Source organism: Aquila chrysaetos, chromosome 1 (assembly GCF_900496995.4).
Source record: "Aquila chrysaetos chrysaetos chromosome 1, bAquChr1.4, whole genome shotgun sequence".
In the NCBI taxonomy this organism is placed as follows: domain Eukaryota; kingdom Metazoa; phylum Chordata; class Aves; order Accipitriformes; family Accipitridae; genus Aquila; species Aquila chrysaetos.
In genome coordinates, this window is record NC_044004.1 from 62,324,181 (window position 1) to 62,340,423 (window position 16,243).

Sequence of the window (16,243 nt, forward strand, 5' to 3'; positions counted from 1 at the left end):
CCCCAAACGTTGCTCAAGCAAATACGGGTTTCTGCTTGCTTTCTCCCAGCACCTTTCTGCTTGGACAGACAGAGCTGGGGACATGGGACGGCTGCTGCATGTTATTTTTTTCAGTGCGCATTCAGGAAAGCTGGAAGCTCTGCTGGGATAGCAGGAGAAGTATTCCACGTCACCCTGCTAAATAACATTTAGTCACCTGCTAAATTAACTTCTCAGAGACTGATCTTCCAATACCAGGACATGAGATGAAGTGTGACAAGCAGGATAGGAACTGGGTCCTGCTCCTAGGCATCTCCCTAGTTTCCACATGCTAAATTACCTACAACTTTAAAGGGATTGCTGCTGCACAGGGGAGGGAGTTAACTTCTAGCTGGGAAGCACAGCAGGAAGTGCATAGCAAGCAGCACTGTGAGCATCCCTTTGCTCTTTCCCTCAAGGCCTTGTTTTTCTTCTGTCTTCCCCTGCTATCATTAGGTGGAACATCATAAAAATGAATGCAATGATAGGCAATCTTTGCACCCTTTCCTCACTGTTTAACCCTTTGGTTCCCCAAAGCAGACAAGCCTGCAGCCAGCCAGCACCTCTGCTTCCTTGTCGGCCCCAAAGCAGCCTGGGGTGCTGCAGAAGGGCTTGCGGGGACAAGGACCTGCCTACATGTCTAAGCCACTTTAGCCTTGTAGAACTTTGGCTGGGATTTGGGCATATTTGGGCTTCCATCTGCTAAGCAGAGCATGGGGCAAGGGAGAGACAGATGAAGCAGCAGCAGCTTAGGGGAAAAATCAGTCCTGCAGAGGTCAGGCAGGCAGTCTCCACTATGGGGACTCCATGGCAGCTGCAGCCTTGAATCCTTCTCCTTTTAGCAGGGCTTGTCACAAACAGAAGCACACTGAAGTTGTATTCATGTTTTCTGTTGTTTTTTTCTTTAGGTATTAGAACGAAAATACAGCATTAAGTCTTCCACTGAAGTTTATAAAATATGTATTACTTAACCACACAACCAGAAGAGCTCCCTAAGGTAACCGCTTATTAAGGCAGTTCTTTAAAAATCACTATTATGTATCTAGCAGACCAGAACAGCTCCTTTGAAGCATTTCCAGTCAATCCTGCTAATAAATATTTAGCACGATGCAAATTGAAAATGCACTCTCAAAATCCTTCAGAAAGGTAGCCACTAGATAAAGTTTACAGCTTTAGCCGCTTGGTGTATTTTTCTCCCTGAGATTCCACCATCAGTGAGAGTACATTATCATCTTAATTGCATGTCAATTTAAAAAATAAAAATATTTTTATTTTCCTTAAAAAAAGAACAACAAATGAAGTGGAAAACACTTTTTTCCCTTCCCTCTTCTCTTCTCCTCCATGATTAAAAGCTTCCTGCATTTACACAGTCTTTTAAAAATGATTCCCAGGATATCAGAAAACTATTCTGCTCTGAAGCACAGCCAATTCTTGAACGCGACTAAAAAGCCTTTGGCTGCAGAGGTGTGCAGGAGCAAAACTGTTATTTAGTGGAAATATGCTACCTTCAGTGATGGAAAGGAATCTGTGGGTTTAGAAGACCCTCACCAGTGCAAACTGCACGCGTTACAGTGTTGTGCTTCAGAAAACAAGACCTGGAGATAAAGAGGGTGTGGAGATTACTTTGAATAGCTCCATCCTGTATCCGCAGAAATAAAAAGAACCAAGCGGTGAAAGAGAACATGGGAATGATGCTGCAAGAATGAACACAAAGGACTCTTCACCAGAAGAACAAACTGAAAGTCTACTGCAATGTTGATTTGCTTCTACTTCGTGCTACTGCGCATTACTTTTTGACTGCAGGAGAAAAAGCACGGATGTCCTAAGGCATGTAATTTCTAGGTATTTTTTATTTTCTTCGCAGGTTTTTTTTTGGTGCAGCTTGTGGGTTTTGTTTTGCTTTTTGTACAGACTTGCTGTTACTTTTTCACAGTTTTTCTTTTCCATAGTGCAATTCTATAGCAATAAAGAAACAAAACCATCCATGTTTTGGTGTAATTGAAAATCAGAGATTTATAATTAGGGAAAATTAGGTAGTCCAATGAGTAAGGAGACAGTCTCCAATGCACCAAACAGATTTTCTTGTGCTGCTCCCATTAACTAGAACAGGAATCATGGGGATTACCACCCATGCACCTTTCTGGAAATTTACTTCTGTATTTATATTACCATAAAACACTCTCAGTGACAGAGCACAGTGGACCACAGGGTTGCTACTGGTATAACAAGTCTGTACTACACAGGATTAACTTGGGAACATTCACCTTGAATTCAAGTAATATCCAATCAAAGAATATAAAGCCAATATGGTGACAATTGGTTGGCAATACGTATGCAGTGCATTTACTCTGCATGTTAGCTGTATGCCTGACCATTTTCCTGCACAGTTTGCTCTTCTGCCTCAAATGCGAATGACAGAAGCTTTAATGATTTTTCAATATTGATCTGACAGCTGGTTCATGAGACCACACTGATAAATGAAATTTATCAGCCATTCAGGTCATTCTTACTTGATGAAGGGTCTGTTATCCTCATAGCTAAAGAATGCATAGACATAAAGACAAGAACACCAACATTAGAAATATAATGACATAAAGAATATAGCTTACTGCTAGTTCCCCTCCCTTCTCCCACCAGCCACCACCAAAACCAAAGGCAGACCAGCATCAGATGTGCCTAGTACACACCAGCCAGCCTGGCTTGCTGCCCTGGGGAACTGAAACATGACCAAGGCTTCTGGCTTCACACACAGAAGTGAGCATTGTTAGCTGTGAGCTGCAGCTACCCCTCCTGGCTCCGACCATGCAACTGTCAATTGACTTTGAAATCTCTTTTAAAAATCATGGGTATCTCTGGAGAAGATGAGTTTTGAAACTCCAGTGTAGCCACCACAGAAGGTTTTCATGCGTTCAGGTGGCAAAACTTCACCATGCCTCCAGCACTCTCCGTCTGCCACGCTGTAGTGTATTGCAGGAACCTCTTTATTGCCATTTACTTTTTCATAAGCGTAAGTCCCAAGATGCCTACTTACAAGCCAGACTGCGGCATTATCTGCTTTTTGAGATAACAGCATTAGGATCTTCTAAAGCCCTGGGTGACAGAAAGCATTGACCTATTTACTCCCATTGCATGGGGAAGGACAAAGAAAGGACTCTGCCAAGCAAGAGTGCAAAACAACTGCAGTGAAGAAGAAGCCAAGATGGACCACTCTAAGTGAGCTTCTGCCACTGTGGGGACACAAGATTAGTCGCAGCCATGTTCCTAGGGAAGTCTCCCTGACCTTCTGGGATAGGCTGTGTGCCTAAGTCTGCCTGCGTGGCAGGTGATGTGCAACTCGTGGGGAGGGCAGGACAACTCCCAGGCCTCCTCTCCCCCCTGGCATGGAGCTTTTGAACCTGCAATCCCTTGCAGTGGCCACCGTGGGTGCCAGAGATGAAGCCTGGCTCAACATGTTCATCTCATTATGCCTGCCAACGTAGCCAGGGCCAGTCCATCCTGCTGAGACCTCCTTCGGTCAATACTGGCAACCTGTCAAGCTATACCCTCTGCTAAACAAACTGCTCCACTTGGAGGGCACCTGCTTCAGCCCAAGTTAGAAAGAAGCTGTATTAAAGCTGAATGATTTTCAGCAGTAACTTCTGACTGAGAGGGACACTAAGTATGTCCAAGATGAGGCTTTGTGTTTTCTCCTCACAATGGCTAAAGCCGTGTAGGGACAACTTCTGCACCATTCACATGCACCTGAAGCCACAGAGGGACCATCTGAGTATCAGCGGGAGCAGGATTTAGTCCTCACAGGAGGAAGGTGGTTTCACACAGTATATTGTGCAAAACATTCCCGTTTTGTCCCCACCTTGTCCTTGGCTGAGAGAGAAGAGGCAGCGATACTGCCAGTACCAGCTTTGCCCTGGCATGGTCACCTGCGGTCTTTGGGAAAGGGAGGGAACAGTCATTGAATGGGCTGGATCTGGCCACACTCATAACACTTGCCCTAATCCCACTCTGAGCAGTGAGATGCAAGTAGAGGATGCACCATGGGGGACAAGGTAGCTGTCCTCACGTCACTGACAGGTAAGCAGTGCTATATCAGCTCGAGCACCTACAGCATCCCTGAGCTGTAGCCCTCTCTGTCTCCATCCAGCCATTGACAGCTCCCTGCAGCTCTGCTCCAGCATCCAATCACCCCCTTCAGCTTCCCTGGCTGCCATCCCTGCGGGGATCCCCCCTGGTCATCAGCTGCCACCCTGACAGCTGCTCACCTTAGATCTTGTGCCACATCTGCCAGCTGCACGAGGACATCCGAGCTACCCTAGGGCACTCAAAGGTGGTATCTAGCAACCCATGGGGAAAGCACAAAGCATATATGGACCAGGAAGGAAGAAGGAAGCAATTGTAGAGGAGGTGGCTTGATGCAGGGAACTGCTTCCAAGACATAGCAAAGAAAGCTCAGCTCCTTTGGCTTAGCAAAACATAGGCTGCGACAGTGTGACCTCTGCATCTGCAATACATCTGGAGAGGTACCAGGAACATGGAAAAGCCATTGGTATTAAAAGGCTCCCCCCTTAGATGCACCAAGGGGGATCTCCAGCCCATCTCAGCTGTGTAGCATGATGTTGGTCAAATCCCTCTGCTTCTCTTTGCCCTCTCATCCACTCAGCCTGTGAGATCATCGGGGCAGGTTCCCGTTGTGCTGGTGGCATGTCTAGCACCGCAGGACCTGCAGCTCCCTGGTGATGCAATTAAATTAAATGGCAATGTGACAGTCTGGAGCTCCCAGCCCAGCAATATGGGCAGGAGCAGGGCATGAATTTCTATTACTATGTTCACAACCACTCAGGTTTTACGGTAAAGATTTTACTACTGTTGAAATGTCGCTGGTGATAGCTTATAAAAAGAGAGAATTAGGGAAATTTTTTACTCTGTTGCTACTATCCGGACCCTTGCAAAGTTTTTCAGCAATCTGTAATAGCCTTTCTTCAAGGCCGCTGAAGGCTCCGTTTCATCTCTGTACAGACAAAACGCAAAATCAGTAAACTCGGATTGCCTTTTAGCTTGAGGCTAGCACTTCAAAGCAGCTCAGAAGAAAACCATCAAAAGACCTGAGCAGTTTGTACCCCATTTCCAACCCGGATGTGCCTAGGACCCACTGCCCAAAGCAAGCAGGTGCCTAAAGAAATGAGATTTTCAAAGATGCCTAACTCCCAAACACTTCAAATCTCTATACATAGGGCTCGTAGGACTTAGTCTCTTATATCCCTCATGAAATACAGATCATTCCTTTTCATTTTACCAACTCAAGTGTTGTAAGAAGCTTAACTCTTGTGTTAACAACAATTCGTGTCTGAGAAAAATTACTCCAGAATGTTTTTTTTTCCCCTGGTAAAGTCTCTGAAACCTATCAGTGCTGCAGTAATACTGCGTCATTATCTGCAATACATAAAAACCATCACTTAGACACCAGAAAACCCTTGGAAGAGCCCTAGCTCACAGGAAAATGGAGCTGCTAACTGGAAAACTGAGATTATATTCATTAGCAGTACAAGCAAATAATAGTCGAAGCAGAAATCATTGGAAAACCTAACCTAGCACAGCTTGAGACGTTAGATCTAAGTGCTTTCTCCAGATTTGGATAAATTCTTCCAATTCCTGGCAGTAAGAGATACAGCCCATTGAATATAAACTACATGACTCTGATCCCTCCATAGTTAACAAGAGGCTGCTACCCCCAAAGAGCAATTTGTCCACTACAAGAAAAGGTATTTAAGGGAGGTGAGGCTTTGCCATTCCCTGAAGAAATACCTTTCTCTACCGACCGCAGAGGAAACCTGAATGATGGCTTAGGTGGGAGCTTCACTTTCCAATACCTGAAGTTAAAAAGCCAGTCTTTAGTGGTTGCATTATTCCTTTAACCTGCGAAATATTACCTCACCTCCCTTGTGTTTCTTCACAGCCCAGATGATGGATAGTGGATGGTCTACCAATCCGTATAAATACCTAATTCATTTTCTAATCTTAAAAAAGCCCTGACTTTACCTTGGGGCAAAGACTTCTTAAGGTTAATTACACATCATGTAAAACTCTTTCAAAACCTTATTTAAGTTAGATGTCTTTCAATTTCCCAGAGTACTTTCTCCTTCAATGATGAGAAAGAATTGTTCATATTACCTTCTATATTCCTGTGATATTTCCAGACCAATACTTTTTTTAAAAGTTGCTAAAAATAGCTACTTATATCCTTGTTTAGATGCTTAAGGAATTTCAAAACCAATGCATCCTAAGCTCAGAAACCCCTTTCGCGCTGTCTGTCCTTCTAAAACCCTAACATGTACCTTTTTGGCACAAGGCGACCAAATTGCCAGAATATACACTGACAGCCCCCATACTTATGTTATATGCTGCAGACTACTTCCATATATGTAGATTAGCAATATCCTGGATTGCTAAAGCCTTCATTTTTTTTTGCAGCAGCAGAAAAAGAAAGGCAAGAATTTACTTTCACACAGAGATTGGTCCTAAAATGCTGCTGAACAGAGAAAATACGTTATCAAAAAAGCAGCTATTCAGCTCTCATTTAAGAAGAATAATGTCTGGTTGTCTTACATTTTGAAAAGAGTTTACTTTTTTTTTTTTTTTTTGAGACACAATTGAGCCACATTTAGAGTAAAACTGGGCCTTTAATAAAACCCTACATAACTAATCAACTTCAGGTGTTATCATTTTATTCAACCCTTTATGGTTTAACTTTACCTAACTTGAATTTATCACTCTTTTGACAATTCAAAGTATCTTCCCATCTCTCCAATAGCAGGAAAAGGCTCAGTAAGCACATGGACTCAGTGCTCGGGCCCCAAAATAACACAGTTTGGCTAGCGAGCAAAAATGCCAAAGTGAGTACACAGGACCTTTAGTAGCTGTTACAGGTAATGAAACCCAAATAAAAATAAATGGATGATGTGCCCCCTCAAAAACATTTGGAAAGACCTGTGGAATTCATTTTAATATGGCGCAAATAATGCAGAGAGACAGATGTTTCCTGCAGGCAAGCACGAGAGACACAAAATGAAGTGTGTTATTGTGTCTCCCCATTGCCTGCCAATGTGAGGCAGTAGCGACATTTGTTTTCTTTTCCCTTTTTTTTTTAAATTTCAAGGATTAGAAAAGATTGATTTATTGAACTGCTGCAAATCTACAGGAAGGAGTTGGAAAGTCCAGTACTCCCCTCATAAAGCAAACAGGTTCATCGCTAATTAGTGAAGGAGCATCTTCATGGTGAGAAAATCAATTGCAAGCAATAAAAGAGTGCTTAAAGGATTTTGCCTTCACATTTCGTGACAAAGTTACCACCTTGATGGAATGAAGCCAAATGTCTTCCTAATCGCCTTCCTTAGGCTGTTGACCTTCATCACATGGCTTTCCAAGCCATCGTTTCCAAGTCTCATCTTCTGGCTCCTGCACCGTCTTTGACAGGAGGTGGCCGGTACCCTGAAGACTTCTGTAACCATTTTGGGGGTCAGCAGGCCTGTCACAGTTTCATTCGCAGAACAAACCCCTGGCTTTACATGCCTTGCAGATCTGTAAAGGTTGAGGTCCTACCTCCTGGCATAAGGGAAATTTTATAGATTGAAAGCCACTTCTGACTTCCACCAGTAGCTCTGAAAATTTTATCCAGACAAATGAGACCAAACCTTCCTTGGCCCCACACGATGCCCAAGCCCAGGATTTGGGGCAACCTGTGCCTGATTTTTTCTGCCAAAGGCAAAGCATCGTCCCCTTCCCCTCAGGAAGTCATGGCCTGCTTTCTGAGATTTCTTCTTAATTATTGGAATTGGAAAGAGCAATTCTGTTAAGCTCATCTAATTTTCTGTAAGTAATTAATTACCCTTAGAATTGCTTATCCTGTTTATTTCCTTCCTCCTAACTTTGCAAAGGCATGGCATGATTATTCAAAACACACTGATGTGTAACCATGTATCTGATTGTTTCCACATGATACGGATTCAGCAAAGCCTTTAGACACATTTCTATTACCCAAATAGCACCAGCAGGGCTTGCTGACAATATACCTAAAATATATGGCCTTTTAAAACAATAATCATGATTTATGGTTTCACAGAAAGACCTTAGGTATTTAATATCTTCCAGGACTCTCAAATCAATAACCACTGACTGATTTTTTTTTTTTTTTTTTAATTTGGAAAGGATGACACCTATCAGTGGGAAGATTAGTGCTTTACAATCACCATTCAACATTAACGCAGCCATCACAAAACTCACAGATAAACAAGCAAAACTCAAAGCCAAAACAGTCAGATATTAACCCAACCCTTCTGTGAAAAACTCAAACGGCAGCAGATTGCAACAAAATTGGATGCTGCCATCAACATTACTGGGAGAAAAAGACACCCATACAGAAGTAGAATCTTGGGTGTTTTTTCAGCATCGGCAGGGCTTCTACCTCCAAAGTGCTCACAAACTCTGCACTCTGGCAAAATATAAATGTGCCGTATCTTTTCTTGGTAGGAAGCTTGTAAATACTTCATTTTGTGTGAACTCCAAGTGATTTTTCTGGGTTTGCTTTAGGCTGCCTGTTCAGTTTGTTAGTGCAGAGATGCAGATGAAGGCTATATAGGAGCAGCACTGAGCTACCCAGGGGACTAGGAAGCATGATGCTTTCTTACACAGGATCCAGGGAGATGCTAAGCCAACTGTCAGGCTTGTGAAGGCACAGTACTCTCTCTCAAGGCCATATGAGATGCAAAGATCATAGCCTGAGCTCCTGCACAAGGAAAGTGAGGCAGGCAGTTTCTAATGCTCAGCTTAGTACTCTGCAGCTAACATCTAAACTTTGCACAGGCAGAGGTTTTCCAAGGGAGAGAAAAAGCTATTCCTCATTTTCAGAAGTATCCAGATCATTTGGTCATCCTTGCAAAACACTCCTGTCAAGTTTTCTGGTGACAGAGAACGCGCTGCCTGCACGTCCCAAGCACTGTTAAAACACACACTTCATTTCTCATCCAAGCTTATCCAGACCCATACACTGGCTCAGGGGCTCTTTTTGTTCCCTAGGATCAGATTAGCCTTTCCTGGAGTGGGAATCCAGGGATGATTCCTCTCCAAAAGGCATCCCTGGAGCTGCTGTGCTCTGAGCCTGCTGTCCCCAGAAGTCCGAGGAGTCCAAAAATGCTGCACATAGCACAGCTGGCTGGGAAGGTGAGATTCTCAACGCCCTATTCTTGAACAGCCTGCTCAGTTAGTCTTTCTATTTTGTTAGTAGCGCTGTATGAAAATCTTAACAGAAAGCTCATTCTTTACAGGCACTGCTATTTTATTTAACATTGTAAGTTATGGGTAATGGCCAGTCAGGATTTTGGGTTGTGTTTAACAGAGGTTCACTGTGGCTCCTGTAAGTGTCTGCATTCACTAGCTTGTATTTCAAACCCTTTGTATCTTGTCCTTTCCACCACTCACGCCAATGCACACACCTCCTTGAAGCTGCATGGGTGCACATAACCTCCTCTCCCCGCTTGCTGCTCCGGAGAAGGAGTCTGCATGTTGCCACAGACCCTCAGCCCTTACTTCGCCAGGAACTGAGAATGCTGAGGATACAGGATTTGGCCTTCTGCACCTGGACGTTGCGCTGGGCACACTCCCAAGAGATAGACCCCTTTGTTGTACCATGTCCTCGCTGTGCGCTCCCAAGCAACCACAAACCCAGAAGTAATGAAGGATTAAAGCACTGCTGTTCTGCAAGTCAAGTCCCCCAGGTGAACCCAATGCAATATTCAATTCCAGACCCTTTGGCATCACAAACTAATTCCAAGCTGTAGTGTCTTACGATTAAAAAAGAGAACTGGAAACCAACAGATGAATTCAAATCTCAATAGAAAAAGATGAAATAATCCTTATCGTCTCCCTACTTTCACTTGTTTCTAAAATAGCTAGAATAAAGCACAAATTAGTCTTCCTTTAGTAAAAGGATACCTGCTACAAATTATTGTTCTGCATTGGTAATGTAAGCTCTTCCTACCGAAGCAGAAGAAATCTTGCATTTTCAAAAGTCTAGCTTGTTCCTCACTGCACCAAACCCAGGATGTTTACTTTTTCTGCATTTCAATCAGCTGAGTAAATAAAACTAGACTGGTCAACCTCTGTTCCTGCCAGCACAATACCGCTGTGTTAAACCAAGGATTTAATTTAAACATTTCCGCAGATGATTTTTTGGACATTCTATTTAACCTTTGTTTTCAATTTTCTACCTAACTCTGAGGATTTTTTTATGACTTACGAAAACCTGCAGGACTGAAACAACAAGCTAATCTGGGGGCTGGGATTAGTCATGTCTCTTTAAATAAAATACATATGTTGAAGCAAGAAAATGAGCAGAGAATCACACCCATAAAACATATGGGGAGAGCAGGATACAGCAACAGTTTGTAAAGCAGGCATATTTTCAAAAGGGGCTTCTCAGTTTTGTGCCTGATGCTCCTCATCCCTCGCCACCCCCAGCCTGGACCTGACTCCGTAAAAGAGCCCGGACTGGGCTTTGCAAGGTTTTATATAGTAATAATCAACATTGAGTCTTTGCATTTGGCTCCTACTTTTGGCTTTTAGGTTGCACATTCTCAGCTTTATTTCTGTAAGCCTGTGAGCAAGAGACTCCCATGGAAAAAAAAAAAAAAAAAAGGAGCATGGTGTGAGTTTTAAGTCGGAAACTTGTGAGAACATATACTTTTTTATTTATCTATTACATCAGGGCTGTGCGCCTTTAGTCCCGGACCATTTGAAGCTCCCACAGCAGCCAGCGAGCTGAGCAGGACTCGTTTTAGTTATTGGGGATTGATTTCTGAAGGCTGCAGTGCAGGACATTTCTGCATCATCCCCATTAATGGGATTTCAGCATGTGTTCTTATGAATCCGGCCACAATATCTAAAAACATTTTCTCTTGCATGTTTGGAATAAATACATTTTTTCCAGGGAATTTCAGGTTTTTGATATAGTGCTTATTTTATTGTTGCAGAAGATGGGATGGGAGCAGGTTTCCACAAGAGGGAAGAAAGCTGCAACAAGACTACAGTGATTAATGCCAGGATTAAACTGTCTCAAGGCCCCTAATTAATAGTGCCTCTTTAGCAACAAAAGGAGCTCCTAGCTAAGACTCTGGGTCTCCCTGTCTGAAAGAAAGAAAATTAAATTTCCAGGATGACTTTCAGGTGGGTTTCTATTGCACTGGATGAAATTTTCCAACAAACCAAGGACTACAGCCTGACATGCTCCTCTTTGAAGAGGTCCCCATGAGTTGTGCTTTCTAAAGAGCATCCAGGTGGCCTATGGCACAAGCCAAGCTATACCCTGGCTAAAACCATAATGCAATGAAATGGGACAAAAAGAGAAGCGAGTTGACAAATCCCTCCGCCTCCTGCCTTCTTTCTAGCGGGTTCACAACAGCGTTTGGCAGCTATGGCCGACACGTCGCCCTTCCAAAGTAAATAAAATAAAATCTTGTTCCCACATACTGCAGCGCAGAAGAATGTCGGGAAGTCTGGTCTGGCCAGGGGAAATGCTAACAAACCCAACCGCAGCCAGGCAGTGCTGGGGGGAGAGGGGACAGGCGCCCGCAGGAACTTCAAAGGAAAGGTTACATCTGTAAAGAAGAGAAAGGATGGCTCCTGGTCTCTGCTAGGAGAAAGGAGGTTTCACCCTCCTCCCTCTGGCCATTTGGAGATGCCCTGTGTAACTTCAGGCATGGCAGCTGCTCAGTCCTGTTGATGAATCCTTTCAATTCACTTACAGGACTTGCCTTTTGTTAACTAAATAACTGCTCTGCCCACCCAATTTTCTACCAGTTTTCCATGTCAGTAACTAACATGCCCCACATTGTGCACAATAACAGCATACAGCAAAGACAGGACCTCAGATTTCAGCAGATATGGTGAAGAGCACATCTGGATTACCATCAGTGTAGCCCCATTTTTCCCCTTTACTAACGTCACGATGACCCGAATGAGGAGTATTTAAATGGCTGCAGAACAAGCACTGTACTGCCACACAATGCAAAGACGTTTGGGGAGAGGGTCATCTGAAACCCTCCATTTTGCACAGAGAATGAAGGTTAAGCATCCGGAAACATGTGGATAGTTTGCTGTGCTGCAGCATCTGGCACGGGTCAGATGAAAACCTCGTGTGCGGGGACCACAAGCAGCCACAGTGCATGCCTGACCACCCAGAAAGGAGTTGATGGATGGAAAACTGAAGAACCATGCTGGACTATTCACATATAGATGTATTTTCCTTTGTCACATAAGGCTTCCTACAGGAATGTGAATATAAAAAAGATTCAGTGTACTTCTGTCTATGACAGTCTGAGACATTTCGCACATGTAACATCTACGTGGCACAATGGAAAAGCGTGAAGGAGAGACTTCGAGCTGCTTGACTCCAGAAATCACTCCACACGGCAGCAACCTCCGGTAAAACAGCCTCACAGCTGCTCTAAAGTATTCCAGCTGGTAACACGTCCTTGTGAGGAGCCATCTGCTAGCAAGAGTGCATCAATACTGCACTGATACGCCTGTAAGTCTCCACCTCGCAGGCTATAGATGCAAGCAGCACAGCAGGCTTTTGCCGTCAAAAAAGCTTGTGTAGTCCCTGGCTTCAACGATCTGTCTCCCCTGCAAGTTTCTAGGGCTGGGGAAATCAATCCTCCAAAACAACGCCTTCCAGGGTACGTTTGTTGACAGTGAATCAGTTTGTGCTCATGAGCAATTTCGTGCACCCTTTGCATCCCACTTACGCTCTCAGATGGGCCATAAGTGAGATACAAGAGATGTGGGCAGAGCTACCAAAGACTAAATGATGCTCCTCACTGCCCATCTCTGCTCACCTATGTTTGCCACCATGCCACAAAGAGATGAAAGAGCAATGGCCACAGTGGACCTTGAGCGCCCAGAAATGGCCATTGGAAAAAGCTAGGAAGGAAAATCTCCTCCCACCCTGCATTTGGGGAGGCATGGGCAGAAGCTACATGCACCACCCAAGAGACAGCAGTTTTGGCATCCTTGTCTGTGTCATTTCATACTAAAGAGACCTTTAAAAGGCATAAGAGATCCCCACCCTGGATGAACCCTTAAGATTTCTGTTTAAACTTATTGAAGGAAGAAGTCAAACTGAACTTTTTCAAAAGGTCCAGGGTAAAAGTAGGCTACTCTTGGTGATGGTACCTGTTGTGGAACGGGAGCTAGTCTGCCCTCCTGGCATCAGTGGCAGGCACAGAAACTCTTGCAGCTCTGAACAACATATCCCACGTACACGAGCTCACATGTTCTCCTGGCTACACGCCTCAAAAGCAGGACTAGAGCACAACCCTTGCTGCCTCAGTGGGCGCAGACTACTGAATCAGCTCAGTACCAACCTGCCATACAGGGAGGATGCTCTTGGCACAGGGGGAAGGACCCACATATGTGGCTAACCTACTTCCCTCTTGAAAGTGCTGGGTTAAGCCGGAAAAGTTAACATGGGTAAAAAATAAATCAGCTCTGTACACATCAAGTCTCTTGCTGGGTAACCCCTGCGTAACCAGTGCTCCACCGCGGGAATGTCAGATTCTCCCATGCTGGCACAATAATACAGGGACTGTTTCTGAAGGTTAGGGAAGTTTATTTTTACAACTTTGCACAGTTCCTACAAATCTTTCAGCCACACAGCGTCTGGTTCAGGCACTGCCCTTTGAATGGCTTTTCTGTTTGGTGCAGTAATTAAAGGTATTCCAGGTGACACCTGATCCCTTATCAAGTTCATTAATTTAAGTGGAGTTATTTGGCTCTCTATTTTCTATACTTCATAATGTATTTCTAACCTTTAAAGTGACATAGGCAAGCACCAGATTGCAGGGGTGCTTATTAACAGCCTATTAAAATATTTTATGGCCTTTATTTTTACATTGCCGTAGGGAATCAAGTATTTTGCTGTTGTTGAACAAGCTCAGGATTTATGTTGCGAGAGCTTCACCACAGCCTAACACAGAGCAGCACTAGGAAATGAACTGGGAGAACAAACTCCCATTCAGCTCCCCATGTGCCGTAAAGCTGTCACACACAGATGGCAGCAAGGGGCCCTCCAATGCAGCCCCTCGGTTTGGTTTGGTTTTTTAAATATAAACCGATAAGACAAGATGCAAGGCTCTGGGACCATGCTGAGAGCCAGCAAAGGCAGCATGCGTCTTGAGAAACAGATCTTGGTGTCTTTTCACTAACCTTATAGACCCACGGAGGTAAGCTCAGAAAGGGTCTTCCTGGTCACCTGTGAAATAAAGTGGTCTGTGGCTTTTTATTCTAGAGCTGCTGTACCACATCCACATTTTGCAATTGAGTTAGAGCCAATGACTTTGGAAGACCACAATCTTACCTAGAAGACTATTATTTTACCTGGAAGATGACTATGATCTTACCTACAAGTTTTCCAGAGACTGCAAGCCCCTCACAACCCTAGGAAAGCTCCCTCAAAGGTATTCCCTTCTCTGTTAGAAATCTGCACCTTCTCCTAACCCAAGCATATCCAATATCGAGACTACTCATGCCTTGGATTTAGAGACTTAACTTTGTCCTGCTTAGGTATTCAGAAATTACAATCAAGTCTCTTCTGAAATTCTTGTTTTGATAAACTTCCTAGGGTGAGCTTGGGGTCTTCCCGAGTTTATATTATGTTTCTCTTATTTTTTCAAGCATAAAAAATCATTTGTAATGAAGCAACATGTTTGGAAGGGTATCATCAGCAACATACTTAAAAGTATTTTAATTGGTTGTGTTTTCAAAACATTTTAATGAAGTCAAATCAGGAATAGACACTCATCTGCCAAAGAACCTATAAAATATTTTACAATGACATTATAATTGACGTAACTGGTTATATAAATTCCTGGCATTTTAAACAAAGATTAGCACAAGCAAGATTATTCAGTAGGCAATTATTATTTCTGCTTTAATTATAAGGCCTTTGTTCCCCCCCCCCCCCCCTTTTTAATTTAAATGTCATACTGCAAGGCTTTCTAGACAGATTTTGTGTGGGTAACCTTAGAAAGACTGTTCTCAGCAAGCAATCCCATAGCGCTAATGCATGATGAGTAGTCATATTAATAAGTGTTATTAAATGTACCATTCCTTTAACACCTCATCCAAGACCGAATGAAAGATTATCACGCTGGGTTCAGTCCTGGACGTCCAGGAGTGACTGCTCCTCCAAGTTCACCTTATAGCTAAGTGATGGCAAGAGAAACAGAGGCACACCACAGAGCAGCCTGCCTGCAACCTGGGCATGGACAGACATGGTGAATGAGTGCACTGTGGGTGCTGGAACTCACTGGGGTCTCCTGCATATGTACAGGCTCTGGTCCTCTTTCCTCCAACCCTTGAAGAAGAAGCTGCACATAAGAAACTAAAACTTCACCCAAAGGACCACGGCAGGTCATGGCACGCCAGTAGCATTGCAAGCCTTGCCTGCTGGGGAACTTTTAAGGGGGGACTGACCTAGTTTAAATTAAAGCCGCATCTGCAAGAGTGGCTCAGCGGTAAGAACAATAACCTTGCCGAGAACTGCCTTGCAACTGTGCAATTCAGTCATCTCCTAACGAGCTCCCCTTGCACCTTTTCTCCTGCTCCCACCACAGAAGAGAGGGGAGAACCAACTTCCAGCTGTGTCGCACAATGCTCGCCTTTCCTGGGTGGGCAGTAAAGTGCTGACTCCCAACAATTTCCTCCTCCTGAAGTTCTTTAGATGGTTTTATTAATTAGCAGGCTCCCCATCTTATCATGCGCTGCACCTGAAATCCCACTTGTATTTTTGAAGCGAGTAATTAAAGCCAGAGGTACTTGAATAAACAGGCACTGACGGAGACTAATATTCTATCAATATAATGAAGCAGCTTGCTAGACAGTAAGATGCCCAGGGTCAGATGTTAACCGATTCCAAGGGCAAAACATGCCTTGGCTGGCAAGCACATCCTCTGATGTGGGCACCGCCAGGTAACCCCCAGTAACTTTGCTGAAACTAATCAGATTCTGGGGAGAATTCGGGTCATTAAATCTGTCAGGGGCCAAAACAAACGGAAAAGAAGTAAGGCTGCCGCCCTCAGAGCACAGAGAAATAGTAATGATCAACAATTTCAACACCTTCCCTGTAGAGACTGCAATAATTAGCCAGTAATTATTGGGCACGATTTCCTTTTACATAGAG

The 16,243-nt window shown here is 43.9% G+C and overlaps 1 protein-coding gene across 27 annotated transcripts in view; it reads right to left on the reverse strand.

Moving 5' to 3' along the window:
* Window positions 1-16,243, reverse strand: part of ADGRL3 (adhesion G protein-coupled receptor L3) — a 529,386-nt gene that overhangs the window by 41,354 nt on the left and 471,789 nt on the right. For 19 of the 27 annotated variants that reach the window (XM_030013851.2, XM_030013889.2, XM_030013708.2 and 16 more), the window contains one exon: window positions 2,529-2,555. The exons of the other annotated variants lie outside the window; for them this stretch is intronic. In XM_030013851.2, the coding sequence (XP_029869711.1) occupies window positions 2,529-2,555 (27 nt within the window). The remainder of the gene's footprint in view (window positions 1-2,528; window positions 2,556-16,243) is intronic. 27 annotated transcript variants of the gene reach the window in all.